This window comes from Melozone crissalis, unplaced genomic scaffold, assembly GCF_028551555.1.
Source record: "Melozone crissalis strain CALT ecotype California unplaced genomic scaffold, PUWL_Pcris_2 ptg000086l_1, whole genome shotgun sequence".
NCBI lineage: Eukaryota > Metazoa > Chordata > Aves > Passeriformes > Passerellidae > Melozone > Melozone crissalis.
Genome location: NW_026535863.1, coordinates 493,836 through 514,456, shown reverse-complemented (window position 1 = coordinate 514,456; position 20,621 = coordinate 493,836). Strand labels below are relative to the sequence as shown.

The 20,621-nt window shown below is 57.6% G+C and overlaps 1 protein-coding gene across 7 annotated transcripts in view; it reads left to right on the top strand.

Annotated features, from left to right (window-relative positions):
• Positions 1-20,621, top strand: part of PPFIA4 (PTPRF interacting protein alpha 4) — a 63,222-nt gene that overhangs the window by 16,469 nt on the left and 26,132 nt on the right. For 4 of the 7 annotated variants that reach the window (XM_054290662.1, XM_054290661.1, XM_054290660.1 and 1 more), the window contains exons 2-5: positions 9,634-10,552; positions 19,170-19,271; positions 19,379-19,543; positions 20,062-20,136. In XM_054290662.1, coding sequence (XP_054146637.1) covers positions 10,316-10,552; positions 19,170-19,271; positions 19,379-19,543; positions 20,062-20,136 — 579 coding nt within the window. In that variant the 5' untranslated portion in view covers positions 9,634-10,315. Of the gene's footprint in view, positions 1-9,633; positions 10,553-19,169; positions 19,272-19,378; positions 19,544-20,061; positions 20,137-20,621 lie in introns of those variants that run through there. The other 3 variants (XM_054290656.1, XM_054290658.1, XM_054290659.1) reach the window with 3 other exon arrangements.

The window sequence follows — 20,621 nt, the reverse complement described above, 5'->3', positions numbered from 1 at the left end:
CTGAGTTACTGAAACCATCCCAGCCGCCTCTGCTTGGGATCATCCAGTGCCCAAGCCATGATGTCACCACTCCTCTGGAGCAGGATGGACTAAAACCTTCTGTGCTTCAGGAGGGTGGAGGAGAGGGGAGCCCTGCCTGGATTGCCTGCCTGGATTGGCATGGGGAGCACAAGGGGAACTTGGGGCACAGTCTGGCTGCTGTTGTCTCTGTGTGCTGGGGTGGTTGGTGGTGAATTGCTGAGCTCTGGAGGCCTCCCCAGGGCCGAGGTCGTGCTCCAGGACCATTGGTGTTCCCTTGCAGGTTGTGGTGCCTGCAAAACCCCAGAGTGTGGTGCAGGGATATGTTCCTGAGCCTGCTGTGGTCCAACCTGAGGCCAGTAGCACTGGACACATCCCTTCTCTCCATTGTGTCTTCCCAAATTTCACTGTAAGCCCCATCTGCCTCTCCCCCGACTCCAAACTCCCTCCCTGGGCTCTTCCTCAACCCCACTCATAATTTAGAGTCTGGTGAGGGATGGTTGGCCAGGGCTTGGAGCATCCTGGCCTTGTGGACAGGGGTAGAACTGGTTGAGCTTTCAGGGTCCTTTCCAAAGTGAACCATTCCATGATTCTGTGGTGGCAGAACGCTGGAGACCTGCTCAAGCAGGGCAGGGAGTGGGATTTCCCTGTGGGCCTCAGGGAGCTCACTGAGCCCCTTTCCCTTTCCACCAGTCACAGATTTGGTGGCTGAATTTTACCCTGGGATTGGGCAGATGTGCAGCTGATGTGCAGGACTGGCTATCCCGGCTGAGACTCCTGGCAGGGAGGGCCTGCTGAGGGTGTGGGAGAGACTCCAGTGGGATGGGTGGGGAGGGGAAACCCTGGATCTTGGGCAGAGCAGGCATGGCAGCTCCTCAGGGGCCCGTGGGGTTTGCCTGGGGTTTCTCTGCAAGCAGAGCCTCCCCTGTGCCCTGGGCTGGCTGTGGGTGCCAGGGCTGGCTGTGGGTGCCGGGCCTGGCTGTGGGTGCCGGGGCTGGCTGTGGGTGCCAGGGCCGGTTGTGGGTGCCAGGGCCAGGTGAGGGGAGAGGCCCCTCCACAGCATTTGTCAGGGCTCCGGCGCACCCTGGCACAGATTTCCCCAGCCCCCCTCGGAGCTGGTGACTCTTCCCTGGCGCTGAATAAATTAGCACCACAAGTGCTCACGGGGTGTGACTAAAGCGGCCGCGCTAGCGAGGGGGAGGCCCCGGCTCCAGCCCGGCAGGCTCCCAGATGAGATAACTCCTCAGCAGAAGTGCCATGGGGGCGGGAGGGATGTACCCGTGGCAAAACCTCTAGTGAAATCATGGAAAATCACCAGCCATGCCTCTGTGTCTCGGCAAGCATTGAAGCTGTGCCCTGCTCGTGGGGAGACTGAGGCACAAGGCCTCACTTTGCCAAAGGTAAGGGGACTTTGCAGTGATGCTCCCTCTGTGACAAGCACAGGATTTTCTCTCAATGGCTGGGGATCACTTCCCTGTCAGAGGAGTCTGCATCCACCTTGGGCTGGAAACCAGCCTGATTGCTGGGGTGGATCCCAGGCTGTGTTCCCTGGCAGAGTCAGGGGCTGCTTCACCTCGAGGTGCTGCTTCTTTAGGGAATGCATTTCCTTCTGCTGCTGTTTAAAGCAACCTTCCTTGAGACAGAAATCAAAGACTTTCAACACCTCAATCCGAGGAAGAACTTCCTCCAGAGAGCCAGAACAGCTGCCTGGGGAGGGTGTGGGGTCTCCCTCCCTGGAGACATTCCAAACTCACCTGCACATGTCTCTGTGGCACCTGCTTGGGGTCTGACCCTGCCTTGAGAGGGTGTTGGATGAGATGATCTTCAGAGGTCCCTTCCAACCAGGGTATTCCAAGGAGGACCACAGGTCTGAAGAGGTGCTGAAGGCCCCAGGATCCCATGGGCTGTGTGGAAGCACAGGGAGTGTTCTGGAGGAGCAGAGACTGTGGTGTTGGAACACGAGCTGGATTTCAGTCTGGCACAGCTGCCTCAGTTGGCATGAGGGGTTCACCCGAACCAGCAAAAACACAAACCAAACCCCAAATCCTGTAATCACACCCCACTCCAGTCACCTGCACCCAGCAGCATCACTGAAAGACAGGGCTGTGACTTCAGCCTAACGGAGCAAAGGGCGGGGGGTTTGGTTGCAAACTTATGGAACAGAAGGATGGATGAGCCATATGACACACAGCAGAGCAACAACTGGAAAAGGAAATGGTTGTAACCGGAATTGTGGCTTTTTTGTGTTGGTTTGGTGGCTGCTGAAACTTCTCCTTGCCCCTATGGATGGCTCTGAGTGCAGACCACATCCTGGAAGAGCAATGTGAGCTTGATCTCATGGATCAGGTGCATCTGTCTCCTCCCTGCCAGAGCACATGTTGTTTTCCAGCCTCTTGTGCATCAAAGGAATTAAGATTTCTCCAGGATTTCCACAGCCCTGTCTTTCAGTGATGCTGCTGGGTGCAGGTGACTGGAGTGGGGTGTGATTACAGGATTTGGGAGTTTGGTTTGTGTTTTTGCTGGTTCGGGTGAACCCCTCATGCCAACTGGGGCAGCTGTGCCAAAGAGTGAAATCCAGCTCGTGTTCCAGCACCACAGTCTCTGCTCCTCCAGAACACTCCCTGTGCTTCCACACAGCCCATGGGATCCTGGGGCCTTCAGCACCTCCTCAGACCTGTGGTCCTCCTTGGGGTACCCTGAGGTCCCTCCTTTCCCTGGGGTCAGGGCAGGACACGTGGCCCACTTTGCAAACAGGGAAACTTGAGTGTGGACCCCCAGCACAACCCCCACAACACATCCCAAGGTGACAGAGTCCTGTGGATTCCTGTGGGTGTCTGTGTGACCGTGTTTGGGTGCCAGCCCTAGGGCTTCAGCTCCCTCCTCCCCTCAGGGCCCGGCGCAGATTTTGGCTCCTCGTCTGACAAGGTTTTGCTGAGGAACAATTGTGTCTCTGCACAATGAGGAGCAGGTGGCTGTCTGAAAATACCCTCTGGAAGTGGTGTGTAATGCCTCCCCTCCCACTGGGAAGTATAAATACCAGTGCAATGCTAGCATTTACTGCTCCCTGCAAAGAAACTGTCAGATCTGGACCTTTTTCCTTGTGGATTCTCCTCTGGTTTAGCAACTTGAGTGAGCAAGGGTTGAGGTGGGAACTGCTTCCTGGGTTTGGAGCAAGTCTTTGGGGCAGAAGTGTGTCCTTTAAGGTAAGATATTGGGAGTAGCTGCCTTTTATTGCTTGCAATGTCCCCTGTCCCCACTCTTTAGGGGCACCCAGGGCTTCCCAACACCTGAGACAGCTCCAAACCCTGGAGACGCTGCCTGAATGTCCTGCTCTGGCACTGCTGCATCTCCAACAAGGTTCAAGTTGGACATTGTCCCACTGGGGGCAAAGGACACACTGCTGCAGGTGTGGGGACTCCAGGAGAGAGGAGAGAGAGAGGAGGCGCCTCTCTCTGTGTGTTTCCTCAGGTCTGCAGCACGTTCCCAGTCCCGATCTCAGCAAATCCATCTCACCTTTTGGAACAGGAATCCAATCCTGTGCTGCTGGAAAAATGGCACCTTATTTCCAGCCAGAATGCCTCATTTCCCTTGTTATCCCTGGTGTCCTGGCCAGGGCAGCCCCTGGCAGCACCAGGGACCATCTGTGCAGTTCCCTGCTGGTGGCAGGGCTGCATTAGGGGATTCAGGAGCTGTTACCATCCGGGCCCCATGGAAAGCTGCATCTTCCTTGTCCCTCTCAGGGGACTGCAGGTCCCAAGGGGCCACAACGTGTCCTGGGAATAAATGAGGGGGCCTGGGAGAAATGCTGGGATGAGGCTGTATCTTTTCCCAACCTCTAATTACCACATCTCTCACTGAGGGTAGGAGAAATGGGCTCTGTGACTTGGTAGGGATGGTGAGGAGGTTCCCACCTGCCATCCCACTGCTCAGAGGGTCACTACTGACCTTCCCTGGGGTTGGCAAGGGTGGGTTGGTGTCTCAACATGTCCTGGCTGCTGCCAAGTGGTGTCTGACTGCAGTGAGGGTGGCCAGGACTTGTGCTGGGATGTGGCTCTGCCTGCAGGGCAGTGTTTGGGATGAGCTTGCTGGGAATGCCAGGATGTGACACTTGCAGCCTGTCCTGGGGTCACAAGTTCCTGAAAGGTAAAACCAGCAGCAAAAGGGCACCAGACTCTGTTCCCTCCTGGATCTGGCAGAGAGGGGTCAGTGTGGGAGGTCACTGTGGGTGCTGGACCCCGAGCTGGGCAGAGGGGAGGCTGTTCCTGTGCCAGGGAGCTGGGAGTGAGGGGTGCTGGTGTGGGCTCTGCCACCCCAACTCTGTGCTTCCAAGGCCAAGCTGGGCTGTTGAGAAGGATTTTCCAGGAGCAGAAAAGATCAGAGTGGCATTTTTATGGGATGATCAGTCTCTGAGAGCTTGTTGCCTCCAAGGAGTGCATTAACCCTCTTTGCCAGCTGCCTGCTGGGTGATGGTCCTGCTGACAGAGCCACCGAGGCTTTTCCTCTTGTCAGGGCTGGGATGGGAGTGGAGCTGTTCAGAGAGGAAACACGAGGCTGTCTCTATCCCCTGTGTGTGGGTAAAGCTGTGGGTGCTTCTCTCTCTTGTTGGGAAGGGAAAGCCAGGGTGCTCCCTGGGACCCAGCATCCCACGGGCAGCCTGACTCACTGCAGAGCTGGGCTGAGCACATCATCAGCTCCAGGGCAAAAACCCCTTCTGCTCCCCATCAGCTGCTCCACATCTGTGAGGAAGTGCCCTCTCTGAGCAGGCAACATGTGACGGTGCTGTTCTCCATCCCCAAAAGTGGGGAAAGCAGCGTTTTGGGGTGGAGGGGGGAGGGATAGTAAAGCAAGCACGTTTTCCCTGGCAAGAAAGCTGCTCCCAGCAAGCCTGTGCCTGGCAGCCCCACGGGACTAAAAATACCCAGCAAGGGCTCGAGCTGTGCAGTGTGTGTTTGCTCAGCTCCCAGCTGTCTCCTTGCAGCCTCTACCCGATGATTATCCCAGCACTTAAGGCCCTCTAAAGCCAGGCAGGAGCATTTAGGGAGTTCTCCCAGAGACCTGTGAAAGGTTGAGATTTACAGGCACTAATTGGGAGCGAGCTCAGGCCCCTCTGACCTCCTGCAGCACAGAGCTGCTCTGGGTGTGCCCTCACTGCTGCTGCAGTCACAGCAGAGTGTGGGGGTGTCTGGGCTGTCACCCACACTGATGTCCCCAAGGTCCTTCAAAGTGACCGTTGGCATGTGCGGGTTTGCCTGGGAGCTGCTGAGCTTTCCTGGGCAGGGACAGAGCCTGGATGTGCCCTCTCAGCTGGGCTGAACGGGAGAGGCACCTGGCAGTGGGTGAGGTGGAGCATGGAGAAAAGCCCAAGGTTTGAGGTGGGACACAAATGAGGGGAGCTGACCCTGGAAAGGAACATTCTGCACATTCCTGCTCGTGTGCACATCCTTGCTGCATGAATGTTGCTGTATCCCTGGCCCTGTGTGCACATCTCTGCACACTCACCTCTGCCTGTGGCTTACTGAGCTCACTCCCTGCTCCACAGGCCTTGAATACAGCAAGGATCAAACCCAGCCTGGTCCTGACTCCTTCTTGTGCCATCCCAAATAAACCCTTTGTATCTGCCCTGACTCTGGGTGTTGGCCCTTCCCAGAGCCTGGGCCACTCCTGGCACTCATGGTGTTGCTGTGAAAGCTGCAGTGGCTGAATCCAGAAATGATCACTCACAGATTCATGGGGTGGGAGAGCTCCTATGGTTGTTAGAGGAATGGATCCATGATGGGGATACTGGAGGCAGCTCAGTATCTGTCCATGGAAGTGGATGGTCCCACTGCAGTGCAGGGAATTTTCCACTCTTGGATTTTGCCATGGTTCCAGCCAGGATGGGCACACCGGGCTGGATTGTGTCCAGAGCCACACTCAGAGGTGGCAGAGCATGCCCCTGGATTTCCCTGCCAGGGACCCTCTGGCAGAAGGATTCTCAGCGTGCCACAGCATCCTGGGAGGCACAGAGAGCCCTGGGCTGGCTGTCCCCACCTGTCTGGGGCTCTCAGGCCAGGCCAGGGGGGCTTTGGCTGCTCTCTGGGGTGGTGGGAGGTCTCACCCTGCTCATGGGGCTGCTCCAGCTGCAGGGGTTTGCCTTACACCTCTGTTGGTGTCCCTGGGGGTCCAGGACGAGTCAGTGCAGACACCCCCAGGGCACAGAGAAGCTCGGGGTCACCAACGTTGCCTTGGCCAGGAGAGTTTTCACTGAGCATCCTCAGGGACAGGGCACAGAGGCTTTTGGGGACCAGGGGAATGGGATGAGTCCACCCTGGAGCAGCTGTCTGAGATCCCTGTGATTCTGTGAGCACCCTCCCCAGGCTCAGGGACTGACTGTGCTCATCTTCCCATCTCCCTGCACAAGCACACAGGAATAACAGGATGTGACTGTGGGCAGGAGCAGGTTTGCAGTGAAACAAAACCCCCCAGAACAACTCGTGCACGAGCTCAACCATGGGGGAAGCAGAAAGAAAATCAGCTCTTGGATGTAAATCTGTGCCTCTTGCTGCACTGTGTGGGTCCAGCCCCATGGGGGGTGGGAGGCTGCCATGGCCCTGCTGGAATTGGCATCTGCAGAGTCTCCTCATGGTAAGGGTGTCTCTCCTTTGCAGCCAGGATAAACTTCCATCCCAGCATCTCTCAGGTCAGATTTATGTCTTGGTCATTCCCTGCAGCATTTCCCTTCCCTGAGGGCTTACAGGGCTCTTCCCTCCGTGCCTTGGTTAATATCTCTTAATTCATCTGCTAATTTCTCCCAGTTCCCCACCAGCAGCTGGCTGGGCCATGCCCATGGGGCTCATTTTGCCATTCAGGTCGTGCTCAGGAGCTGCCAGGCTGTGCCCAGCCTGGGTGTTCCCTCTTCATGCTCATCCCTCAGGCAGAGGCACAGCAGAGGAGGGGCCATGCAAGTCACCTCCTTTAGGCTTTGCACCCAAATTATCAGGGCTTAGGCCTGGGGTAGGACAGGGTTCTGCTCTTCTTGGCCCTAAATCTCCCTGGACTCTGGGAGCTCTTAACCCCAGGAAGGCTGGCAGGGAGCCCCATGCCTGTCGGTACCCCTGGGGCCGTTCATTAGGGGCTGTAGAACTGGAAAGCATTTTCCCTGCTGAATTACAGGGATGAGGCTCATGTCCAACTCAACCCAAGGAGAGCAGGGGCTGGAATGGTCCCTCACTCTGTGCCTTTTGCTCCACCAGCCTTGTTTTTGTGGGATCCTGCTGGGATGGTGTCCTTGGTTTAGGGCAAATTGGGAAGAAAGCCTCCAAAAGCCCCCCCCCCCCCCCGAGAGCAAACCCACACAGCCCCACCCCTCAACTGGTTTGGGAAGGATTCCTCTGAGAGAAGTGGAGAGAACCTGTTTATTTAGTGGGCAAAGCACTCCCCAGCACAAAAAATGAACAACACCCGATGACAAAACTCAGTCACCGCTCTGAAGAGACGACATATTCAGAAAGTCTCTCCCGTTGATGCTCACTCTGTTATCAATCCCTCTGGCACTGGGAAAGGCTGCTGCCCAGAGCAGGCCCCCATGGCCACAAAGTGCAAGCTCTCAGTGCTCCCCAGGGCCCAGTCCAGAGCAGGTTTGAACAGTTCCAAGAAAAGGGAAAGGACAAAAGACAGTCCAGGGAAAACTCTGCCTCAGCCAGCTAAACCAACTGAAAAGCAAAGGAGGGCCCTGCTCTGCTCTGTCAGGGTCCAGACACCACAGTGGAGTTCTGAGTTCCAGCAGCCTCTGGAGGAGTGAATCCAGTCCCTGATAACAAACTCTGTGCTTCTTCTTCTTCTCCCCACCTTGGCTCTCAGAGCCAGTGTTGAAGGCACAGAATAGAATATCCAGCATTAACAGAACACATGACTGGGGATACAAGCATCATAACCTCACCCTGGGACAGATGGGATGTCCTCAGTGCAATTATCCCATGAATCCACAGTTATCCTGGTCATCCACATCCCAACGGCCCCTCAAAGCTTCAGGACACTGTCACATATCCACAACAGGTTTTATCCCACTTGAGGATCCAACCTGTGAAGGGAGGGGAGGACGCCACCTGTGGAACAGCTCTGTCCTCTGTCCCCTGAAGCTGGCTCAGCATCACACAGGAGGCACAGTGAGGGGCTGCTGCTTTTGCCAGAGCCTCTCTATTTTTAGAGAGTTTTTTGTGTCAAACTTCCCCTCAGCTGATGAGCCAATGTCATCCAAAGAGCAGAGTTCTGATTCCCCTGCCCTGGCAGTGTCTGGTGTGACAAAGGCACCTCCTCACAAGTGTCACCTTTCATCAGGGCAGGTCCCTGCTGTGCCCCTGAGCTGTTGGGCACAAGAGCTTTCATCCAGCCCAAAGGGCCAGAACAGGCTGCTCTGGGCCAGGCCTGTGTGCAGGTCCTTTTTATCCATGTGTGTGGGGGAGAGTTTGGAGGGGAAGTGACACAGAATCCCAGGCTGGTTTGGGGTGGGAGGGACCTTCAAGCCCATCCAGTCCCACCCCTGCCTTGGGCAGGGACACTTCCCACCTTCCCAGGTTGCTCCAAGCCCTGTCCAACCTGGCCTTGGACACTGCCAGGGATGGGGCAGCCACAGCTTCAGATGCATCCTCAGACTCAGAATATTCAGGCCTATCCTTGAGCATTTCATCTGCAAAGTTTAACACTGGAGCGGGGCCAGCCCCAGAAGCAGCTCCAGACCAGCACTGCTCACCCTGGGCCTCCCGTGTTGTGTTTTGCTGCTCAGCTTGAGCCCTGTTCGTGATTTGTCCCCTGGCACAGATGGTGACCGGGCTGGGCAGGTCCCCATGGTGGCTGGGGTGGCAGTGTCACACTCACCCTTGCTGCTGGGGACCCTCACCTGGCTGCAGAGGGCTGAAGTTCCCCAACAGGACTGTGAATCCCCACCATGGTTTAGGGAAGGTGGGGCTGTGGGCTCCAGCATCAGCCCTGGGCTGGGTTCTCAGGTCCAGCCATGCTTTAATCCAGCCTATATATTGCCCAAATGCCAGCTCTGCCTCTTCCCTCCAGCCTCTCCTCTGTAGTGCTGGTGCTTGGGGAGGAATTTGGGGATGCTGCTGCCTTCATCCCATGGGAGAGGTTTGACCGAGGGAGGATGTGCTGCAGTTCAGTTGCCACTGAACAGCTGGGCCCAGCACATCTGTCTAGAGGAGGGGGGAACATTAATCCAATCATTCAACTCATTTGTTGCTATGACTTCCTGCCAGGTTTGGGCTAAACTCAGCTGGAGCCTGATTTTCTGCAAATTCCCTGGGGCTGGGGAACAGTGGGGGCACAGGGGCCTTGGGCAGCCAGGAGTTCCACAGAGGGCATGGGATCCTGGCCCAGGATATGTGAATGCCAAGGACAGTTGCAGGATTTGGGTGCCAGGGTTGCTGTTTCCTGCAGCTTGGTACCATCCTGGATTTGGGGTAGTGGGTGCAGGAGGTACAACCTGGCACAGCCCATTCCTGTGGGTGCTGAGCCCACCTGGTGCAGCTCTCCAGGGTTTGATGGGGGGCAGAGGGGGCTGGGCAGGTCTCTGGGCATTCTGGGGCCAGCAGGAGGGATCTGATCTAATCTCTGTCCGCTCTGCCACAGGTCACTGCTGGGTGTGTGAAGAACTGTGATGCTCAACAGAGACACGCTTCCACATCAACAGTGACACCTCCTCCAGCTTTAGGGAAAACAGCCCATCCTCACCAGAGCCCCCCTCAGCATGCCCAGGCAGCCTAGACATTCCCTGGACCCTCCCTGTGCTGGCTTGGGCTCTCCACTGGGACAAATCCTCAGGGATCGTTTTGTCCCCTTCTGAACAGCCCGGACGCTGCAGCCCCTTGGAAAGGCATCAGGGAGGTGGCACACAGGACCCAGCAGAGGTGACACACGGGACCAGGAGAGGTGACACACAGGACCCAGGAGAGGTGACACACAGGACCCAGAGAGGTGGCACACAGGATCTAGCAGAGGTGACACACAGGACCCAGCAGAGGTGACCCACGGAACCCAGCAGAGGTGGCAGCAGGAGCCAGCAGTGACGAGCAGCGAGCGGGGCACTGGTGACTGCGAGGACCCTGTTGGTGCCCAGGACATCCCTGCACCCTGCTGGAGTGATGCCAGCTGCTGCTTAGCCCACAGGAGGAAGGGATGGGGAGTCCCCCTCCTTGAACCCCCCCTGTCCCCTCCCGTGCTGGCTCCCCTGGCCCCCGGGAGCCCGCAGTGATGTGACTGTGCTGAGCACACCCCCAGCCCCGTCGGGAGCCTCCTCCAGCCCAGCCCAGCCATGATGTGTGAGGTGATGCCCACCATCAGCGAGGGGGACCCGCTGGGGCCCCCCCAGGGCTCGGAGGCGGACGCTGACTTCGAGCAGCTGATGGTGAACATGCTGGACGAGAGGGACAAGCTGCTGGACACGCTGCGGGAGACGCGCGAGACGCTGGCGGTCACCCAGAGCCGCCTGCAGGAGACGCTCCGGGAGCGGGACCAGCTCCAGAGGCAGCTGAACTCAGCCCTCCCGCAGGTGAGGACCTGCCCTGGCACCGTCCCTGAGGCTCACCAGGGGGATTGGATGTGGGGTTCAGCTCATGGCCCTGGGGGGGTTGGCTTGGTGATGCTGCCGCGGGTGTTGCACCTCATGTCAGCAGTAAATCCTGTGGGTTCTCTCAGGCCAAGCCACAACCAACTGGGACATCTCCTCTTCTCCTCTGTACCCTTGCTGGTCTTTGAGGAGGGGTAGGAGTGCACTGCCCCTGTCCTCAGGGGAATGGATTTGGAGAGGGGGCAAAGCCTCCCCAAGGACACCCCAGGGTGAGAGCAAGGCAGGGGACAGACAGAGAGCAAGGCTTCCTCTGGGGACAGTCAGTCTGCTGGGGGACAGCACCTGGGGAGCAGATAGCTCATTTTGCGCAGCAGATCTGGCTTTCTGCCTCCGGTCAACTTCTTGGGATGTCAGGAAGTGCTGAGCCCACCGTGGCACTTTAGATGGGGACATTAACCATTCATCAATCACTCTCCTTCCCCACTGTGCAGAGCAGCCCCACTGCTGCCCCTTCCCTTGCCAGGAGGGCTCCTTTCCATCAGCCTCCTTTCCCAGTGGGGCAATGGGACTTCTGTGTCTCAGTCTTGGTCCTGAGAGGGGACACTGGAGGCAGAGCTGGTGCAGGGTGGGGACTGTGACATCTCAGGGAGCAGAGGACAGCGAGGCTGCCAGAGGCCCGTGCTCAGTGAGCAGCCCAGGGCTTGGGGAGTCAGGGCTTGCCTTGGGGCTTCTGCTGGTGCTCTGCTCCTTGTTCCTCCACCTGCAGGACCCTCTCCAGGTACTCCAGAGGCCTGGTCTTGATTTCCACAAAGATACTCAGGCTAGAAGAGCATGAGGTGAATGAATCCAGTGTCACAGGGCTGTGCAGGATGAGTCTGAGCTGCCCACCATCCCTGTGGTGTCTTTTGAAATAGCACAGTGTCCCAGGGCTCAGACTTGGGGTAACAGGGATCTGGGGGGACTGTTGCTCTGCTCCATTGTGGGTATGGTGTGGGAGGAGCCCAACAGCCAAAGGAAGCAGGAGGCTTCAAATGTTTGCATCTGTTCTACCTCTGCAGTGCTTAAACCTGAGATCCTCCTTGCCTGGGTTTTGGAGTTTGGAGCACCTTAGAGAGATGGGAAATGGGTCAAAATTAGAGGCATGAGCTAGGACAGAGATTGGGCTGTTGGCTGGCCAGCTCTCTGCATCCCTGCCTTGTCTGGATGGAGGAAAGCAGCTTGGGAACAGCTGCTCCATACGCAGAGCTCAGCTGGTCCTGGCTCTGCCCAAGATGCTGAGAGCAAAGCACCCAACAGTGCTTGCCAGGAGCTCCTGGGGTCCCTATGGATGAGTCTGCCTTCCTGAAAGAGTTGCTGAGACGTACCCAGCTGTTGGGTGCATCCAGCCTCAGCACCACCGCCCTGTGCCGGGGGCTGGCTCCCTCTGCTCCCCGCTCTGAGAGAGCAAGCCGGGTCACCCTGCCGCTCTGCCCGCCCCAGCAGCATCCCGGATTAAGGGATGCGCGGATTTAGCCTCGGCTCCCGCTCCGGGGCCGGGCCTGGGAGCCTCGGGCGTGCTCGGAGCAATCTGGGTCAGCACTCGGGGCGGCCGGCAGCGCTGTGCCCGCTGCGTGCCCGCCTGGGGCCGCCCTGGCCCCTCGGCCCGGGCTGTGACTGGGGCGGCGCCCATGGGAATCCCTCGGAGCTCCCGCTGCCTCCCGGCCCCTGCGGGCAGGGGGCTCCGGCGCCCCCCGTGCTCTGCCCCGGACATGAGGGCTCGGCATGAACACGGGAAGCAAATCCAGATGCGCTCACCTGCCCAATGGGATTAATGCCAGCATGTGCATGTACCAGGTAAGTGGGACTGGACGCTCGGGTCTCTCCCCAGGGCACTGGGGAGCATCCCATAGGTCTGTCCCATCCTCTTCCTCCTTCTCTGTGAGCTCTTTTAGCTAAGAGTGGTAAAAGTGTCTCAGACCCCATTAGGAATGGGATGCAAGCTGGATTTCTGGGAGGACCCCTTCTTTGAGGGCAGGATTGGGCACCGAGGCTCATCAGTAGTGTCTCCTGGGTGCAGCCAGGCTGGGGATGCACTGCCTGCTGTGGCTGGGATGGGTGGCATCTGGGGACAGGGCACTCTGCACCGTCTCAGGGCATAGTGGCAGCTGGATGCTGCTGTGTCGGCATGGGATCCAAAAGGACAGGCTGGGAATGTGCATCTGGTGCAGATCCAGGCACAGGGCAGGCAGGGAATGTTCCTGTCCAGGGCAAACCCCTTTGCAGGGATGCTCCAGGCGTGCTCCTGCCTGTAGCTCCCATTCCCCCTTCCCTGTGCTGCATGGCTGAACATCTCCACTCCCAATCCATGGGGGCATCCCTCAGCCCCCAAAAGGCAGAACTCCAGGGCGATTTCCTGGGGCGACTAAGCTGCCTTAATGCTTCTTACATGATTTATTTATTCATGTGGCAGTGCTGAATGTGACTTAATCAGGCTGAAAGCTCCAGCTCCAGCCATCCTGTTCTGCAGGGAATTGGTGGCCGAGGACCGAGCCCTGAGCAGGTTCTGGGTGCTCTCAGCAGTCCCCCAAGGCCCTGGCTTTGCTCCCAACTGCCTCCTGCCCAGCCCCAGCTCAGCTTCTCCTGGGGGCAGGGATGTGACACTCAGGGCTCCTGGTGCATCCAGATGTGCTCCCAGTTCAGGGTCCTGTGTGGGATGGAGCTCCTCCCTGTCCTGCCATGGTTTAGGGGTTTGGCAGGAGTCCCTGTCCCCATCTGTGTCAGGGGGAGAACACACTCCCAGATTTCAGCAGGGCTGAGGACTGTGGGCTGCCCATGGCCATGCAGACCTTCTGCAGTTCCTCCTTCCATGGAGCTCTGCTGCACCTTTGCTGCCTCTTGGGCTGCCTGTAAAGCTGAGAGCTGGCCTTTTTGGGGTGAGCCGACCCCCTAAGACTGCCCAAACTACCTGGAGGTCCCCCAGGAGCCAGGGCAGATCCTGACATCAAACAATCACATATAACTTCAAAGTATATCTCGAGTTTACTTGCAAAGACCAGCAGGTAAATGGGAACCTCAGGAGCCCCAGGTGGGGGAAGACACCCACTGGGAAAGACCTTAAAGTATCTCCAGATTTTGGGAAGGATGGAGGGATCTGGCAGCTGTGTTGGAGCTGGTTGTACTCCTACAGAACTAGGATGTTGAGATGTTGGATTCCTGCTTGCCTGGCTGCACAGTGCTCCTCCCTGAGCAATCCCAGGTGGAAATACACATCCTGCTGAAGGGAGGACACTGATTCCCCATGGATGCTCTTGCAGAGCCCTGGTGTTGTATCCAGGAGGTCTGGGAGGTGCTGGTGTCCAGCGCTGGGGGTGGGTGATGGTCGAAGCCCTGGGTTTACCCAGCAGGATTTAATCTGTGTAATCCCATGCTACAACTGCTGGAGTTCTGTTTATCCCCTCATCTCTGATTTGGGGCTTCCTCTTCATTCTGCTCCACTCCTGGGAGAGAAGAAGTGGGGTGGTGGGGCTGCCACACGGGCAGACAATGGATGGGACTGTCCCTCTCATGCCGAGTCAGCAGCGCATCCTTCCCACCCATCCCTGCCGCTCCCTCAGGAGCAATCTCTCCAATTAGGGGCTTTAAAATGCCGTTAATCCTACAGCTGGAGCTGCTTTGTCCCCAGGCTTGGTGCCTTGGAGCAGCAGCCGTGCTCCTGCCATAAACAGGGAATTTTTCTGCCTGTGGTGTGATCCTGCTGCATCCCTGTCTGTGCTGCGGATGGCACAGGGAGAGACATGAGGGGGCCCTGGGCTGAGGACTTTGGCATTCCAGCTTTCCCATGCTACAGGCCTTGGAGCCTTCTCCCCCCAAGCTTCCTAAACCTCTCTGTGCTTTTCCAGCCATCTCCATGCTGCTGGTTCCTGGCCTGCCTCCAGCTCCTCCCTGTGCCTTCCCCCCTGATGCAGCCAAGGAGGAAAACCCCAAACCCCCAACATGCCTGGTGCTGACAAAAGATCCGAGTCCCAGTCCACAGCATCCCACTTCAACAGCTTGTGTGGTGCTGTTGCTGCTCTGAAAACAGCATCTCTATATCCTGCTCCATCCTTCCATCCTGCTCCATCCTTCCATCCTGCTCCATCCCTCCATCCTGCTCCATGCCTCTATCCTGCTCCATCCCTCCATCCTGCTCCATCCTTTCATCCTGCTCCTTCCCTCCATCCTGCTCCATCCTTCCATCCTGCTCCATCCCTCCATCCTGCTCCATGCCTCTATCCTGCTCCATCCCTCCACCCTGCTCCTTCCTTCCATCCTGCTCCATCCCTCCACCCTGCTCCTTCCCTCCATCCTGCTCCATCCCTCCATCCCTCCATCCTGCTCCATCCTGCTCCATCCCTCCACCCTGCTCCTTCCCTCCATCCTGCTCCTTCCCTCCATCCTGCTCCATGCCTCCATCCTGCTCCATCCCTCCATCCTGCTCCATGCCTCCATCCTGCTCCATGCCTCCATCTTGCTCCATCCCTCCATCCTTCTCCCTCTCACCCCAGGACTTGGGGCCAAGCCCCGTCAGTCACTTAGTGGAGGTTTGATTTTAATCCAAACTGGCCCCTTCCTGAAGTGCTGGGCTTGCAGGGCTCCTGGGGACTCCCAGGCTGTGTTTTTCCACCCTTGGACTGGAGATCAGGCACCTCTCCTTCACTTTCTAATCTGTTTATAGGCATCCCTGCTTAGTTGCCGAGCTTATCAGAGCTGGGCAGGCACCTCTGCCTTGCCTGGGAGACTCCTGGCCATGGCCAGGGCAGAGGAAAATCATCTGGATCCTCTTTATCTCCACTTTGCTGGGATGGAGGGCCATGGCACACCTGTGGATGGGGGTGGAGGCTGCACTCCACAGTGCAACACTGCAGCCATGAGCTGGGACAGCTTGTCATGGTCCCCAGCGTGCCTGGTGCCCACCAGTGACCCAGAGCAAGGTGGCAACATTGGCATCTGGCACAGCCAGGGCTGAGGGAGGTGGCTGCAAGCGGGAGCTGCAGTGGTTTATTCCTATTTTTTATTCCCTAGGCATCATACTCAGGCCCTGTGTACTTGGCTGACCTCACTGCTGGCCTGGCTCGCCGCAGGGCTGTTGCTATTTTTGATGTAAATGTTCATTTTTGCAGCTTTCCCTGAGGGGGGACAGTGACCGAGGGCTCTTTGATTTGCCATGGGGTGCTCCAGGCCTGGCACAGGATGTGGGACACAGAGCACAGGATGCAGGCAGCATTCCTGTCGGGATGAAGGGCTGGGAGAGGAGCAGCCCTGGGGGAGGGCTGGTGGCAGCTCCGTGCTGTGCACACCCTGGCTGTGACCTGCTGACCGCCTGTGCTTTGGGCTGCCCACAGCAGGGACTGCCTCTCTCCAGAGGATTTGCTCCCTTTTAATCCCCTCTTTCAGGATGAAATCCTGATTGCAGGAGCATCTGTACAGCCTGGCCACCACAGCGAGGGAATGCAAGGAGAGGAGGCTGGATGCTGCTGATCTCTGTCCCCAGCACTGGTCATCCATCCCTGGGTGCTGCTGATCTCTGTCCCCAGCACTGGCCATCCCTGTCCTCTTGCTGCCTCCAATGCCTTGTCCCACCCATCCCGTGCTGCCCTGCTCTGTTCACTCCCATGGGAAGAGCATCTGTGTCCACAGCCAGTGTCCCCTTCCAGCCACGGGGCAGAAGAGAGGCTTTGGGTCCGCAGGGTCCTGGCCTGCTGCTGGAAAAGCACAGAGCTGATGCATCCCCCACGTTTTCAGCTTGGGCTGCTGGGAGCCATTCCTGGGGCCATCCCGGTGCCAGGATGCTTTTCCCAAGCTCCTGGAGCCCTGCCGCCTGTCTCTCAGCATGTTGAGGGACCAGGAGAGTGGCAGATCCCTGAATCTGTGGCGATGCATAGGCACCTCTCTGGCACATCTCCTGCTGCTTTCGGCTCGCCGGCATTCCCAGCCCAGCTCTAATCCGCAGGGATGCTCGGGAGCTGCTGGCAGCGCTTGCATAACACACGGAACGCGCACGTGTGCCTGCGCCGGGGCTGATGCCCTGAGCCCGCCGGGATCGGGATCGGGATCGGGGTCGGGATCTCATGGGGATTGGAATCGCACTGGGATTGGGATCGGGATCACACCGGGATCAGGATCACACTGGGATCACACTGGGATCACACTGGGATCAGGATCGCACCAGGATCGGGATCGGGATCAGGATCGCACTGGGATTGGGATCAGGATCACACCGGGATTGGGATCAGAATTGCACTGGGATCAGGATTGGGATCGCACCGGGATTGGGATTGGGATTGCACTGGGATTGGGATCAGGATTGCACCGGGATCGGGATCGCACTGGGATCACACTGGGATCAGGATCAGGATCGGGATCGGGGTCGGGATCGCACTGGGATCAGGATCAGGATCGCACCGAGATCAGGATTGGGATCAGGATCGGGATTGGGAACAGGATCGCATTGGGATTGGGATCAGGATTGCACTGGGATCGGGATCACACCAGGATCACACTGGGATCAGGATCGGGATCGGGATCAGGATCGCACTGGGATCAGGATTGGGATCACACTGGGATCACACTGGGGTCAGGATCGGGGTCGGGATCACACTGGGATCAGAATCAGGATCGCACTGGGATTGGGATCACACCGGGATCACACTGGAATCAGGATCGGGATCGGGGTCGGGATCACACTGGGATCAGGATTGGGATCGCACCAGGATCACACTGGTAACAGGATCAGGATCGGGATCACACCGTGGTCCCAGCGCCGGGCAGGGCGCAGCTCCGGGAAGGGCTGGGCTGGCACAGCAGGATCCCACTGGAACTGGGCCTGCCGAGGGTTCCCTGTGCGCTGGGGGCTCTGGGATGGTCCCAGAGCAAGGATGGGATGGGGCATGGCAGAGGTTAGTGACAAGGTTTGGGGTGTTGTGACAGATCTGGGGGAGAACTGGTGGGGAGAAGGGTGATAGGATGATCCCAGGGCTGGAGGGATCCCTGGGGAAGGGATGGGACCAGGATTGGAGCGGTCCCTAAGATGGGATGGGAAGAGGGAAAACTGCAGGGCTGGAGTGGTCCCTGGGGAATGGATGGGGCAGGAAGGGGTCTGGGAAGGAACTGGGGACGTCAGGCCCTGGGGCAATGCCAGGGCAGGGATGTGGAGCAGGGGTGTGGGGTGGCAGCTGCCTAAGGCAGGTGACAGGCAGGAAAGCAGCTGTTTGTGGGATCAGTGATTCTTTCCCCTCACTGCAACCTGCTCAGGTCCCGTCCCACCGTGGGGGTCTCAACCGCACCACTGGCTCCACCATCCCCACCAATCCCAGGCTACAAACCCCAGCAGTGGGACAGGTTTGGGAGGGGAGGGAGAGGGAAAACCTGGCTGGGGCAAGCAGATGTAAAAGCTCAGGATTTCTCAGAGCTTCAGCTGTCACAGGAGGTTTCTCTTGGAGCTGAGCAGAGCATTTGGTTCAGCCTAAGCCTCAATGCTTTGCTTCGGTTTGAAGGGGTTTTATTTGGTAAACCTGAAAATTAAAGTGAAAAAGAATTTCATGCTGTAAAGCAGCTCTCAACCCCCTCTTGAAATTTGGTTTGTTAATGCTCCATCAAATCCTTCTGGCCTCCTTCTGAAATCCTTTGCCTTTTAAAATTCTTTCCAACACTGAACATGGTGTGAATTCATGGCACGTTCCTGCATTTGCATTTCTCACCCTAAGAAATCCCAGCTGCAAAACCTCACTTAGGCCTGGCACCACTGAAGAGACACTGGGAGCAATGGGAGGTGCTCCTGGGCTCACCCAGGTGCCTGGGTTCCATTTCCTATGGGAAAGGGAACCCTCCTGCATCCAAGGGACTTCAAAGTGAATTTGCTTTCCCTCCAACACAGCCACAAGTGTGATTATGGCTTTCATTCTGTCTTGAGGGATGTGCTGGGTGTGCAGCATTCCTTTGGCATTGCTCTGGGCTTGGCTTTTCCTTGCTGGCTGTTACATTCCTGGAGGAAGCAGTGGCAGCAGCAAGAGCTGGTGGCACCTGGCTGTCTCCTGCTGTGCCCCATCCCTCTCAGCTGGGACTCGGGACCTGGGGGTGCCCCATATGCAGCTCACTGAGGCTCCACATGCTAGACTGAGGCAGCAACTTCTTTTTTGCAAGGAAGTTTTGGATGATTCCAGGTCCTGAGGCCATGGCAGAGGCTGGCTGAGGGCCAGGGGACTCATCCTAACTAGTTGTGGCTTTGTAGTGAGTTCTAGCCTGATGGGATGCTCCAAGGTGGGATCTGCATCCAGGGGACAGTGGGAATGGGAATGTGCTGGTGGTCCTGACTGGGATGCTTTCAATGCCATCGACCACCTCTGCAGCTGTAGAACAGCTTCTTGTGCCACCGGACATCAAGTGGAATAAATCTTGAGCTGCTGTGTTCTCCTTGTCCAGAGCATGAGGGAAGCCAGGAATAAATCCCCTCCTGGCCTGGCTGTGCCTCTCCACTGGTTTCTCCCCATTCCCTCAGTGCTGCCCTGGTTGGGTTTGGATGGGAACGCTGTGCTGGAGGTCCAGCAGTGCTGACTCCCCCATGCCCTGTCGCTGCTCTCCGCAGGAGTTTGCGACGCTGACGCGGGAGCTCAGCGCCTGCCGGGAGCAGCTCCTGGAGAGGGAGGAGGAGATCTCAGAGCTGAAAGCTGAGCGCAACAACACCCGGGTAAGCCTGGGGACCCTGCTGGGAGCCCCCCAGCCCTGGCGCTGTGGGAGCCCTGGGGCTGCTGGGCCCCTCCTGGCAGTGACAGCCCCTCTGTCGTCCCCCTGCAGCTCCTGCTGGAGCACCTGGAATGCCTGGTGTCACGGCATGAGCGCTCCCTCAGGATGACCGTGGTCAAGCGGCAGGCCCAATCACCATCTGGGGTGTCCAGTGAGGTTGAGGTGCTCAAGGCACTCAAGTCACTCTTTGAGCATCACAAGGCGCTGGATGAGAAGGTGGGAAAGCTGCTGGGACCTCTCCTGCTCAGCGTTCCTTCTCCCACCCCTCCACTCCCTCCCTGCTACTTTGTGTTGTTAAGGTGACCTGGGGGCACTCAGCAGGAAAGTCTTGGATATTCCAAAGCTGCAGTGAGGAGCTGCTAGGGCTGCCCAGTGTATCCTCTGGGTTTGAGGCTGTTGGGGACAGGGAACTCTCCCAGCTCACTCTGGGGGTGGTGGCATTTGACACCCTGGGTCAGTCTTCATTGTTCCTCCTCATTCATTCACCTCAAGCATCTCCTTCCTCTGGTATGAGACCTCTCCAGGCTGTTCTGGCCATAGAGCTCCAAGAATTGACCCAGCCTGTTTTCTCCAACACAATTTAACCCCCTGTGATGGCCTGGATGATCCTGAACCTGTGGATCCACCTGAGCCTGCCTGTCAGCCTAAAAAACAGGCCTGGGAGCATGCCTAAATCCTGGCCACCCTCATCCTGGATCAATAACAGCCTTTCCCATTGTTTCACTCACCTGCAGGTGAGGGAACGCCTGCGAGCAGCCTTGGAGCGCGTGGCCACGCTGGAGGAGCAGCTCGTGGATGCCCATCGGCAGGTAAGGGGTACCTGGGCACCTGCAGGGCTGGGGATGCTCCCAATTACCTTGGGCAGTTCATGTGGTATTTGCATTTGGTCAGGTTCTTTATAAGGCTTTTGTTCTAAAATTGCTGTTTATTGAAGGTTTGTCTGTGTTTAAGGAAACCTTGGAAAGATTCTGAGAACTGTTTGTCTCACAGGTGACATTTCCCTGTTGTTTGCTGTTTGGAATTCATGTCACTGACAAAAACAGTCTGAATCTGAATCATTCCAGGGGGCTGAGGGTGGGATGTGGGATTTGCCCTGATTTGGCAGAGACCCAAACCACACTGCTTCAAGCACCTCATCTTGCATCCCCCATCTTCTTCCCTGCTGGAGTCCTGGGGTTGGGACTTTGCTGTCCCCAACCACCAGCCATGGTCATCTCAGAGTCCCAGACTCATTTGGGTGGGAAGGAACCTTAAAGTTCATCTCATTCCACCCCCTGCCATGGGCAGGGACACC